The following is a 13307-nucleotide window of genomic DNA, read 5'->3' on the forward strand; positions in this document are numbered from 1 at the left end:
GTCTCCGCGCTGTTGTATTGATATTAATTATTTAATCTGAGATTGTTAAGATATACGATTCTATATCGACTCTCTTTTTTTCTCTTTCCCCTTCTAGCACGGTCCATACTCGTCAAGGCGAGCTTTAGCAGCCGACCTGGTGCAACATTGATGCAAATCGGAACACGCGCATCCAGGCGAACATGCCGGTGGATGGTGAACGGCAGACGGGCGCCCGTGTCGATGACGACGTTGATGAGGCCTTACGTTGCTCCTGCGTACTGGATGCCGATGTTCGGCTGAGGGTAGCATCTATAGATGCAGCGTCGCCCTCCGATTTTCGCTGCTTCTGGTGCTGCTGCTGCTGCGGCGAATACTTCATATCTGCGATTACGCGAGAGATAAGGTGAATACCGCGAGAAGTATTAAAGTTCATCTACACGACAAGGCGTAAAGGCCATAGCACTTAAACAGTAAGCAGTAAGGAAATAAACGTGTTTGGACTGCTTACATTATACTTTATAGCCTGGTCTTTACTGTGATTGACCAATTCAGTTATTGCTTACGTTTTAAAGCTTTTTTTGCGTACCATGGCTTTAAGACGGCATAAAAGCGCAAGCACAGGTGTAAAGGAAATTAATTAATTTTATTTTCAACACCTACACCAGCTGTTTTTGCTGATTTTTCATGGTTACACAGTTTAGATCGCTCATCGCTGATTTTGCTCTATTAAATGAATGTGAACGTTGAAAACATGGGTGAGAAATTATAATGATAAGGATGAAGATAATGAATCACAGACTTCTGTATGTATACATTAGACTGCTGACTCGTCTCTTTAACATCCGTATTCATAGTCAGGCCTTATATTTAAGACTTCCTTAAATTTATCTTCAGATGCTCTGCGCGTTGTATAAAAGTAGGATATTAGACTCAAAAGTGCAAATGATATATCACATTGTAATATCTCAATAGAATTATTAATACTATCTCAATACTAATATCTCAATACTAATATCTCAATACTACAATATTACATTATAATAATTTACAATGTAATATATCAATAATATTTTCGTAATATTTGTTTTGCATAAAATCTAGTCTAAGTGATAACATTCAGTACAAATTATTTTTGCGATGCTAACTGTGAATATATATATATGTATATATATATATATATGTATATATATATATGTATATATATATGTATATACCCAGTCGCTTACTAAAACATTGTAACACTTTTTTTCGATAGCTTTCGGAAAGTAGCCTCATTGAGCGATTGGTTCTTACTTATGAATCTGACCATTTACATTCAACCGTTCTACGAGCAAAGATGAGTTCGAAAAAAAAATGTTGCAATCTTTTAGTAAACGACTGTACGTCATTGAAGTTTTATGTGAATGTGTACGTATGTCGAAAATTCCGTACTCTAAATTTTGGCTCGAAATCATCCTTACATATTTATGTGCTACTTCACTAAATAGGTTCTACTTCGTACATGTGAATAATAAAAGTTATAAATCATTGGCGAAAGTAAAATATAAATCGGTGAACGGTTATATCTGCGTATATAAGCGTGAGAAATACGCGTACAGGATACGAGATCATTAGATAGACCTTCTTGTTAATTACCGTATTTTATAAAAATAAAAATTGTGTCATCTCCACAATGGCGATGTACCGTGTTAACATGAACATATGGTGGCGACATTTCTAAAATTATAGATATACATTATTTAATTATATCTCCTGATTACGCTTTAGAATTAAAGAAGAGCGAAAAGAAGGAACGGAGGAAGCATAGAAAGAAGAGAAACGGATAAAGGAAACATATAAAGAAGAAAAACTAAAAAGTAGAAGAAATAGATTTTTCCCTTCTTGAATTATCCCTGTATCTTAATAACTTAACAATTACTGAATGTAATTGTCTTGAATATCGATATAATTCTGACAGTTCTGAGAATAGAATTTATTCGAAACGATCTCCATAAGGGAGAGAGTAAGATTTTTCGAAACACGATATCGCTTGAAGAGTCCAATCGCGCTTCGAATCGTCCATTCTGGTTGGTACACTATTTTATTACGATGTCTTGATGTTACATTAATTCACCGACAGCGAACTAGGTTTCCCCTCGTGAATTATTGAATAATTTAATGTAACTGATAAACTCATCACGATCATAGTTATAATTATTCAAGCAACTCGAAAGTATACTCTGAAATATATAGGAAACCAAAACTTTTTCTAGACATTTAGAAAGTGTCAGAACTCCAACTAGATATATCTCAGAGATACATTGTTATGTTGTTCACAAATACGACAAATACTGTTAAAAAAGGAAAATAATTAAAGCAAAAATTCTTAATGATCATCAAAATCGTTAACTTTAACAAAAATGCATTATAGTCGATGATAATTATCGTCGTTCTTACATTTCACTACAATGGCTTCAGCAGAAGAATAAATACATGACATGTCACTGAATATGAAATTCACGTTGAATCGATCTGTTAACATAACCGCAATATATCGAGGCAATTGTAACTTGACTTAATGACGGATATTCATTTTCAATATTACGAAATGATAACGTAACAATAACTACATAATAAAAAAATATATCGATGAATGACATGTTTCCAGTTTTATACAAAACCACACGAAAAATATCTCTCGCGATACGACTGCTACATTAATTCTTTTTATCTATCACAATTACCCTAATAGCATAGATCTCCAAGGGATGTTCCAAGGAACCTTCAGAGGATATCCCTATGTCCTAAGAACGTTCACTATAGAACGTCCCTCGAGTAAAATGTGTTATTAGAGTATCTCTCACAGTTGTAAATTCGATTTTAGGATTAAGCAGTTCTCCAGGTTATCAGAGACCGATTCAGAGATCAATTCGAAAATCAATAAATTTTTTTCAATCAATTAATTTTTTGTATCGCACTCAAATCACTCACCTGATGGACTCGTGTTTGATCGTTACAGCTCGTTTTCCGAGCGAAAATATTCGAGCACTTCAATTAAGTTCGCTCCCTGGTTGGTGAACACGCGGATATTAAACCGTACAGTGGTCCAGTGCGTGGCGTATAGCGTTCTGCGGATCACAGCGACGACTCGACGAGATGCATCGAAATCAAGGGACAGGATATGGAAAGAGGAGAAAAGAGGAGAGGAGAAAGAGGTGAGGATCTCTTCCCCGTTGCGCACCTCCACGTTGACACAATCGTTGGTGGTGAAAGTAGTGGGGTGCCTGTCTTGGGGGTTGCGCATTCCACAGCGCCGGCGCTGCATCGACCCATCGGTCGGTGGTTACTCGATGTACGAAAAAGACCGATGACAGAGCTACTATGATTGCCGTATATCAAAGTGCACGTTCTGTGCATCACATACATTATTCCTTCCTCATACTTTTATTCACAATTTTTGAAATTCATCCTTAGTTCTGCGAACGTAGTTCACTAGTTCTTTCCAGATATACAAGCACAGAATATTTATGCTAAATATCTATTAATATTCATTTTTTGAAATATTATATATGGATATTTCATACATATTTTATATAAAGCTTTATTCGAAATATTATTAAAATATAGAAAATATTTTATGTAATATTTATGATAAATATAAATAAATATTTCTTATAAGTATTTTTTACTTGGATTATATATATAATGTCTCATAAAGTATTTTCATAGCATTTACTATAACATTTACAATAAATATTTCATAATATTTATAATAAATGTTTATAATCTATGCAATTTAAGATCGCAAAAATATTTACAAAATATTTAAAATAAATCTTATGAATATTTACAAATATTTTGTAAATATTTTATAAATATTGTGTGCTATCTGGGTTATAGAAAACACAAAAATTCATTTATAACTTTTATTGTATCATTGATTTATGTATCAATTTAATTTATTCGCTTCAAAAAAGATCCTTGTACCGCCACGCAAAATTATATCTTTTGTTTATTTAGGACAATCAAATACATCTTGAATCAGGTCAGATCTTAAAAACCCGTAAGGATATTTCAGAAAACGAGAACATGTTTTCGCGGAGTTCCATATTTCTAGTTCCATATTTATTCTCATGATTATGCAGTTTTATGATTACAAGGAAAAATGTAATTTTTGCTAAGTAATCATTTTTTAAAATCGTGTGATTAAACAGAGAAATTATAAAATTCCATCACTTTTTCATTATGCCTTTATTTGCCTTGCGAGCAATTAAACTTAATTGCATTAACTTTTGTTAGTACTTAGTCAGATATATGTGTTCTGCCTGATTCGAACTGCGTAAAGTATAATCGCACGACAAATTCATTCAAGGTGTTTTCTATTTTACGTATAATGTAGATATCATTTTATCCTTGTTGTTCACTGAATGTTAAATAGCATGCGCATCATGCGTAAAACAGAACATACACTTTCAAATAATCCTTGAATCATCAACTGTTTTATTTATCGACAAAATTTTATGCACTTTGAGCACTTGCTATAAGAATCATTTCATTTTTTTCCATTATCTTAACGGGAAACGTGCGAGCAGTAATGGATTTAGATGAAGACCACAAATCTCATGTCTTATAGGAGACAATCTTCTAAAGCTGGAATTAGACTACATATTAAAGATTCAGATTGAAGATTGAAATATTGAATTTAATCAATCAAAACAATAGGAACTAAAATTCTTTTGTCCTTATTGGTCATTTCAATTTTAAATCTTCAATTTCAATTTTTAATTCTTAGTCTGATTCCGGCCTATGGGCCTTTAAAGGCGAACCACATAAAATGTATCCAAATATTAGATATGTTCTTTTTAGCTGAAGTTGTTGCACGGTTCATCTTTCTTCCTTTTCTCTCCACATTGAAGAGAGAAAGAGAAAAGGTGAACCGTGCAAGAAGTTCATCTAAAAAGAATAGGCCTATTAAAACTATCTTTGTCACAGTATTCCATTAACGAACTGTTCGGGTGAACATTTTTCGTTTAAGAGAGTAAAAACTTACTTACGAACAAATATACGTCAAGAAAGATTAAAAGATTTCGCTGCATTAGCGATTCACGGAATTGTTAAAAAAATAGAATTGTGAAGAAATAGTCGATAAATTTGCAGCAGCAAATACAAGAGGAATGCGAATGTGAAGACTGTCTGAAATAAAGTCGGCTAACAAAATAAATAAACAAGATTATTTTCTAACGATTTAACAAATAATTATTGCCTAATTATATATACCATGTATTGTTATAATTTGTAAAAGTCAATAAATAGTAAGGCCCGGTTCCTCACAAATGTAACTAATGTAACTTTAATTATAATTTTAGTTCAAGTAACTCTACATGCTTTTGGAAGAAAATTGGAAGTAAGGTGAGCATTTTTTTTTTTAGTTACTCGCGCGTTCATCTGAAAGGAGCGCCAATTGTATGGGAGGGCGCCAAAATACGTAAATCCGCCACTGCGTGAAAGCAATTAAAATTAAGCATGGTTGCGCGCTTTACACAAAGATACCCACTCTAATCGATACCCACATTTATTCTTAGACTTTTTCCAATATTTAAAAAGGCATAAATACCATAAATGATTATGTCGTTATATTATTAAACTTCACGGTTACATTAAGGAGATCCTAAAGTCGTATCTATAAGGTGAAATTTATGCCAAGAACGACAAAAAATTTCGAAATTGAGTTCGTCTTTGCCATTTCTTAGTTCAATATAGCGCTCTAAAGCTGTCGATATGTTGTGACAATTTACTTCATATATAAAAGCTGTGCAATCTATACTTACAAAATAGTAATTCACAAATTAGTAGTTTACAACGTAGCCCATAGCACAGATCATTCCAGTAATATTGCTACCAGCAACATTGCAACGTTCCAGCAGTATTGCAGTAACATTGCAAACGTTGCAGCAATATTGCTGCCAGCTTTTGTGTTGTATGGGGGAGTCCTTAGAGTTGGATTTACAAAAAAAAAAGATCCTACGTGATAATATTTGATTTCAATGAAACTCATTGTAGCGACAGGTCTGTCTCTCAAGTGTTATCAGATAAAGAGAAATGATGCGCTTCTAGTATTTTCAAAAAAATCAATTAAAAATTCTGAGCGAGTTGTTACGGTTTTTATAAAACACTCTGTATATATAATATTAATATATTTATATAAATATATTAATATTTGCACAAAATTTTTAAAATATATTAATATTAGTATATAATAATACGTCAATTTCACGAATATGAATATAATATGAATGGAGTCGCAAACTTACCTATCGGCGTACCATGTCGAAAAGTACAGTTTTTTCGGCGTGAATGGACTTTTGGGCGAGCTCGCCGTGTTCGTGATCGGTGACGACTTCGTCGAAGATGACAAGAGCGAGATTCCACTCTCCGACGTACAGGGCGATTGATTCTCTTCATCAGCGTAGGTCCCTGGCTGCCAGGAATATCTTGTCTTGGTGCGAGGACTGCCATGACTTGGGCTTGAGCCACCCGAACTTGATACGCTTTTCGAACTCTTGGGACTTTTAAGCCCACCAGAGCTGAAGACGCGACCCAAACGTAGTCTCAAGGATGTCTTATCTTTCAGTCTTGCAACATAATTGTCACTAACGCTCGAAACGGCCCCATCGGGCAACTCATTACTCGTCATAATTCTCGGATTACAATTCCTTGAAATACTTTATACTTTATAGAAATATTATAATAATTAAATTGTAAAGAAATGGAAAATTATTAAATTATAAACTTATGAGAAGTTAAAATAAAAAATTCTAATGCACGATTTAAAAATTCAATACGATCGAATGTATGTATCGCACGCGAAAAATAAAAAAAATGTGATACGAATTTAAACCGATGAAAATTAATCTAATTAAATAAGAGAGATAAATACCTATTGTCAATGCGGATCTTATGTGTTTAAATATATCTCTGTAAATTTATATAAATGTCTGATTCTGCAATCTGCGCGTCGAAATATTTTTCAGTCTCGAAATGCGATTATAGGCAGAATCAGAATGATACGAGTATTAACAAAAAATTATTAAATTACTTATTAAATTCACAAGCAATTTAATAATTTTTTGTTGAAAATAAACATCTGCAAATAATTTTATTACGAAAACTATTGTCTCAATTAGGGTTTCAAAATACCTGGAATACCCTACTTTCAATATGTATGTCGCAATAAAAATATTAACTTTAATAAACAGACACTGTAGTGACTACAGTAAGTATATACATTTACTGAGTTAACACTGACTGTGAAATATATATAAATTCTTTTTTTCTAATTTGAACGTAGCTTTATAAATATGTATAAATAAAGAAAAAAAAAGGAATAAATAGTCACAAGCAGGATCTGCGTAGCGAGTAATTTATTTAAAATTATTTCGTTAATAAAATGAAAATATCTTTTCATTTTATCATCAGATCCTGTGTGTAGCTATTTACTCCTTTTTTTTTATAAATATATATAAATTCGCACAAATTTTTAAGCACTAAGATCCACTTTGACTGAATATAAAAGATCTATTTAATTTAAAAAAAATAAAGAAATCATAATTTATATTTAAAATTAAAATAATTTGTTTCAAATTTATAATCTTTTTCACGAATATCGTCGACGATCAAAACTGTCGTGTATTTTGATTATCACTTATGCACTAAATTACACTAAATTATACGTTATTCAAGTATATCAATCGCTCGTACGTGTTGTATCAAAACGATACACTAAAAGCGACTGAATGATTTTGTTCAGGAATTGAGTAAAACCCCAATCGAGCCAGACTTCCTGTCGCTAACCACATCTCCTTCCTTCTTCGCTTTTATCAATTTGGATTAAAATCCTTAAATGTAAATGTAAAGCAGGAAAGTCTAATAATAGAATGGGAAAAGTGCAATTCGCGAAAGCGATAAGCTGTTCAAATGATATTCCACAGGCAACAATACTTGTTTCATCCAATCAAAGCTAAAAAATCTTAATCTATCAGTGACATTTAATCGCTTGGTAAATATTCAATTATCGAGATCGTTTTAATTTGTTGCGATCAGGATCTCACACATAACTCAATGAAAAAAAATAGAATTGCAAATTTTTAATTGCCTAGTCTGTATTTCGTCTTTGATTTACAGATCAACACTTACTGCATGGTACAATGATAATAAATAATCAAGGACGCGAGATCCGCAGAAAAGTGGGTCAACCACTCGTATGGCGGGCGTTAGCGCTCCTGAGAAAACTCTTCGATGCGATGAAAAAAAAAAACAGGATTGAGCTAGCTCAACCCTCTGTCACGTCATGTACATATTTGTAATTATCTACTTATCAACAATACAATAACAATTTATTACTATTTAAATATGTATTGTGAACGCTTTTGAGTACCATCGAGAGGAGAGTCCATGGGATGAACACGAGTGAGATGATAAATATAATGAGATGATAATAGAACTAATATCGCGACTCATGCCAGGCATCTCGCGTGTTCACTCGCGTTCTTCACAATTTCTGCGATCGGTAGCAGGGAAGCGCTTATTTCGTCGATTGTTCCAGATAAGCTATAAGATCAGCCCGCTCTTGGGGTTTCTTTAATCCGACGAATACCATCTTCGTACCGGGAATGTATTTCTTTGGATTTTCTAGATACTCGAAAAGGGTATCCTTACTCCAAGTAACACCTAAAATATAGCAATACGCGAATTATAATTAGATGTGCATTATACAAGTATACATATACGTATTTATTCTAACAATAAAAGTAATGATTGATGTTATAGATAATACAGAATAAAGGAGTTTAATGTTATTTATAAATTTATCATTTTTAACTGTATGTCAATAACTAAACACATACCTTTCGCTTTGTTGGCATCGCTATATAGAAAACCAGGCGCTTGGCCAGTTTTTCTACCTATTAGTCCATTTAAATTGGGACCTACTTTGTGTTTACCACCTGCTTCGACAGTATGACATTGTGCACATCTTTGAACAAAAATCTAGAAGAAAAAAAATGCACAATTATATTATAATAAATTGTTGTTTATAAAGTTATCAAATTTTGGCTAATCTTTATGGCTGAATTCGATTTGATGCTCACACATTGTAAGTTTTATTCTATTTTTCTTCAACATGTAAAGATAAAATGAAGCGCATAAGCGTTAAAACTGATCAGCCATTGTTTATTACCTTCTTTCCTTTTTCTGGATCGCCCGCCGGAACACCCATATTTATTTAATTATGTATTCTGGAAAAAAAATTCAATTATACAAAAATAGTAAAAAAAATATAAGTAAGTTTTTACCATTCGTTACATGCTTTATTATGTATTGTATCATTATTCGATGCTCAGTAAGAATTAATGTTATAATTATTAAATATTATTAAAGATAACATCGATAACGGGCGAGCGCAAAAAACAATTGTTTTGAAGAAAGAATTTTAAAACAGAAAGTTACCACGTTGAATGCCAGAAGGGTTATCGGTGACCAGCGATGCTGAGATTAATAAAAATACACAGTTCAAAATAAATATTGGACAATACTTCAAAAATAGTCAATATTATCATCACTATTACAATCATATAAAGAAACTAATATATGATAAAACATATAAAAATAGTTTTATTTATAATCGTTGCATGTCATTATACGCGTATGTTGCGATGTATTGTATTAAAATAGAGAAAAAAAGTAAACCAATAGAAAATCTGCACAATTCTTTTGACAATTTTTTTGTGTATTTTTCGCATTTGTTCTACCTATTACTTTGCATTTTTTTTCATATACACATAATTTTTGTTTGATGAGCTATTTAAAAAATTAAATATAGGAAATGAAATGCAAAAATTAATGTAACGTGTAGAAGAATAATGGATAGCATTAGTTGGATTAGAGCTGATAGTTGGACAGATACAAGAATAAGCAAAATAAGAAATCGAGATAGCTTGACTATCATAAAAAATAAGTAAAATATAGCGCAAAAGAAGACATTACAGCGCCACATTATAGTCATCGGTGATCTCTAATAAGAAAAATGCATAAAAAAAACATGATAATACAGTTTAACTTATCTATTATAGATAGTATTTTATAGTAATATGCATCGTATAACGAAAAATTCATTCCGGCGCTTTGGCAAGTCATGTAAAATTGATCCGGCGTTCAATGCGTTAAGCTTTCAAATAATTAACGTTAATAATCCATTGATATCAGTATAATTATTTAATGATCATCGTTAAATATTAAGGGTGCATTTCACTTAACGTACGCAACGCTCATGCTTTCATCCTTCTTGTAATCAAATATTAAAGAAGGACGAGATGATGCACGCCAGCGTTGCAAACATTAAGTGGAATACACCTAAAGTTATTGATACGATCGCATGCGGTTTTATAATGTCCTAAAATTTGTAATAATTTTAAGTATCTTTGCCATAACAATTTCAAAAAGGTATCTATGTAATTATATAATGAACTTTTATACAGAATGTATTAAGTATTTTAAATCATTCAGCCATCTCGAAAACTGAGCTTGGCAAGCAAAACTGTTTCAACTAATAGTTATATGGCATAAGGCAGGACAAAAATAATAAAATCAATTTTTTTTTAAATTAATTTTTCAAGGTCACATAAAGGTCATTATCATTTTTTAAATAAAGCTTATGATTTTTTAAAAATATAATATCCCTTTAATTATTCTTTTACTATATATAAAAGTAATAAAATATTAGAGCAACAAAAATTAATTTTGCGATATTTTATTCTGGCACATCTGACATGAAATAAAATATCTCGTAAATTTTTGATAGTTGTATTTTAATATTTTTAGGCATAAAATAATGAGATGAATTAATTGTATGTAAAAAAAACACATGGATGCTTTTGAAAACATAAAATTAATCAATTGGTGTAATAAAACCATATAGATACTTTCGAAATAGTTTAGTAATTGCAATTATATAATAATATCGTATAATTTTAGCATTAAAACCTAAATCAATTTTCGAGTTAATTAGCATTCGATAAACTATTCCGGATAAAAACAATAATTTTGTGACTTTATAACTTACAATAGAGCACATTATACTAATTGTAATGGGCCTTCTACAAAAAATTGACGACCGTGATTGGTTAATTTTTAACTTCTGATTTATGACTAATAACTTATTGTAAAAGATCCATAAGTTGTATCAAGATTCTTAGAAAATCGAAAATGATATAGAGATAAATGATGCTTTCCAGCAAGACGCAATGAACATTTCATCTTTAACAGTGATAAAAAAAATAAGGATAAAAATCAATAAAATCAATAAGTTCTAAAGAAAATTCTAAAAAATAATAAATCAAATGCCAATTTGAGCCAACACTGGTTATTAGTGTGTATTTTTATAACATTTATTCAAAGTAAATATTAAACGTACGACCTACAGCCAAGGTCCTCTTCAATACAAAAAAAATATATTAACAAAATTACATAATGATAGCGCATACGAGTATAAACTAATCACATATAAAATGTGAGAAAAACCGTGGTGGTGATGTCCGAGTTAATCTTGGTCATTAAATTAACTAAAAAGAAAAATATTTTTTGTTTTAAAACGACCGACCGAAAGGTTAAAAGTAATTAAAAAAAAAACTAACATGAGATTATACGCGAAAAATGGTAAAAAAAAACTTACATGACTGTCAAGACTGAACTGCCTCTATGAGGTTTGTTGTACATGTTCCATTTACTGTGTAATATAAATGCGAATAAATTAAAAAGCTATGTAATTTTGTTAATGTATTTTTTTTGTACTGAAGAGGACCTTGATGATAGGTCGACACGAATAAATTATAAAAATACATACTAATAACCAGAGTTGGCTCAAATTGGCATTTAATTTATTATTTTTTAGAAACAACAAGGATGTAATGATTCATACTGTATTACACTGTATCATTTGTATCTTTCCTTGGAAAACACCCAAAAACGTTTGGAATGAGACATGTAACTCTAAAAATGACTCGTGCCAATTCTATCAATGCCATCAATCCACGTCAAATGGATGCATTTTTTTCTTCTAATTATCTATAACACAAATAGACAGCTGTGATAATCGCGGTTACTATTATCGAAAGAAGCGATTAAGCCATTGCATCACCAATTGGCATTGTTCAAGAAAGGCTCTTCTGAAAATCAGAGCATTTATTTTTCGATCAATTGATCGCGGTCACATCTCTAGCAGTCCTTCGTTGTAACAATTTCCCTCCGGATGTGAAACTAGCATTTCGCACGATCCCAAAAATGTATTCGGAATGGTCGAACAATGGCTAAGAGCCAGGGTTAAATGCATTACGTAAGTCGCTATCTGACGTAAGTCACGCGGACATCTGACTGAAGGGTATTCAACGACAGACTAAAGAGAACAAAGCATCACGAGTCTGCCGATTTTCCTTTCTCATAAATACATGAATTCCATCGTGATTTAATACTATTTCTGGTTTTGCAAACAGGATTTACCGAGAGGCGAGCACGTGGTGGAATACCAATAGAGTCGGTGGAGACTTAAATTCGAAAAAGAAAAAGACGTTATCTACAATATGTGCACGTTATCTACAAAATATGCATTCGTTCGCTTGTACTCACCGTTTTTTTATGACAAAATAATTTAGCGATTTAACTTCAGACGACTGACCCAATCTGACCGTGAATGGCGTGAATACTAACCGCGAATGCGATGGCCCACCGGATCGATGTAGAATAAAATTACTGTACCTTAGTTCACATCGTGCACTTGATACGGGCACTAACTAGTAACTTTCTATTGAATTATCTTAAATTTTAGCGATATGTGTAAACATATATATGATATATGTATTTAATTAATCATTTTGATGTACATTGTATCGGTTTAATACATTATTCTTTAAATACATTGCTGAAATTAAGATAATTTAATAGAAAGTTACTAGTTAATACACGTATCAAGTGCTCGATGTAGTTCGGTTTTAAAGGGATCACTGGTTGGCAGTTGACTTCGGGCCAGTATTGCCAACTCACTGACACAATAAATCTCTAAATCAGAATTAAAAAATCTCATGAAATCTCCAATTTTCCACCAAAATATTTAAAACTTTTCACTATTTTAAAAAATTAAAAAATTTAGAAATCTTTAGAAATTTCCAGTTTTTTTTACCAAAAAGCTCAAAAACTTCCAATTTTTTTGGCAAGACTAATTATATTAAAGAATTTTATAACAGCTGAAAAGCTGCTTTTTCTGCTGAACGCAGCCAATAGGTGCATTCAGAAGCACGATT

The 13307-nt window shown here is 31.7% G+C and overlaps 3 protein-coding genes across 3 annotated transcripts in view; all 3 read right to left on the reverse strand.

Annotated features, from left to right (window-relative positions):
* Positions 1–6655, reverse strand: part of LOC108754226 (rap1 GTPase-activating protein 1-like) — a 117668-nt gene extending 111013 nt beyond the window's left edge. The window contains exon 1 of the mRNA XM_018496384.1: positions 6273–6655. Within this exon, the coding sequence (XP_018351886.1) occupies positions 6273–6655 (383 nt within the window). The remainder of the gene's footprint in view (positions 1–6272) is intronic.
* LOC108754237 lies at positions 7–3328 on the reverse strand. Its single transcript, XM_018496413.1, has 2 exons — positions 2953–3328; positions 7–363 (listed from the first exon to the last, which is right to left on the reverse strand). The coding sequence occupies exon 2, from the start codon at positions 359–361 to the stop codon at positions 125–127; it is 237 nt and encodes a 78-aa protein (XP_018351915.1). The 5' UTR covers positions 362–363; positions 2953–3328; the 3' UTR covers positions 7–124.
* Positions 6656–8098: 1443 nt separating the features above from the next.
* On the reverse strand, positions 8099–12736 carry LOC108754234 (cytochrome c). The gene is made up of 4 exons (XM_018496409.1): positions 12637–12736; positions 9197–9254; positions 8865–9006; positions 8099–8688 (listed from the first exon to the last, which is right to left on the reverse strand). The coding sequence occupies exons 2-4, from the start codon at positions 9233–9235 to the stop codon at positions 8543–8545; spliced, it is 327 nt and encodes a 108-aa protein (XP_018351911.1). The 5' UTR covers positions 9236–9254; positions 12637–12736; the 3' UTR covers positions 8099–8542.
* Between the last annotated feature and the right edge of the window lie 571 nt (positions 12737–13307).

Source organism: Trachymyrmex septentrionalis, unplaced genomic scaffold (assembly GCF_001594115.1).
Source record: "Trachymyrmex septentrionalis isolate Tsep2-gDNA-1 unplaced genomic scaffold, Tsep1.0 scaffold78, whole genome shotgun sequence".
Classification (NCBI taxonomy): domain Eukaryota; kingdom Metazoa; phylum Arthropoda; class Insecta; order Hymenoptera; family Formicidae; genus Trachymyrmex; species Trachymyrmex septentrionalis.

Bases quoted from the DNA above. Each gene is read 5' to 3' on its own strand.
- LOC108754237 (XM_018496413.1), bottom strand. From the start codon at position 361: ATGAAGTATTCGCCGCAGCAGCAGCAGCACCAGAAGCAGCGAAAATCG.
- LOC108754234 (XM_018496409.1), bottom strand. From the start codon at position 9,235: ATGGGTGTTCCGGCGGGCGATCCAGAAAAAGGAAAGAAG. The intron at 9,007-9,196 runs GTAATAAACAAT...TTTTTCTTCTAG, and splicing joins ATCCAGAAAAAGGAAAGAAG to ATTTTTGTTCAAAGATGTGC. The intron at 8,689-8,864 runs GTATGTGTTTAG...GCTATATTTTAG, and splicing joins CGATGCCAACAAAGCGAAAG to GTGTTACTTGGAGTAAGGAT.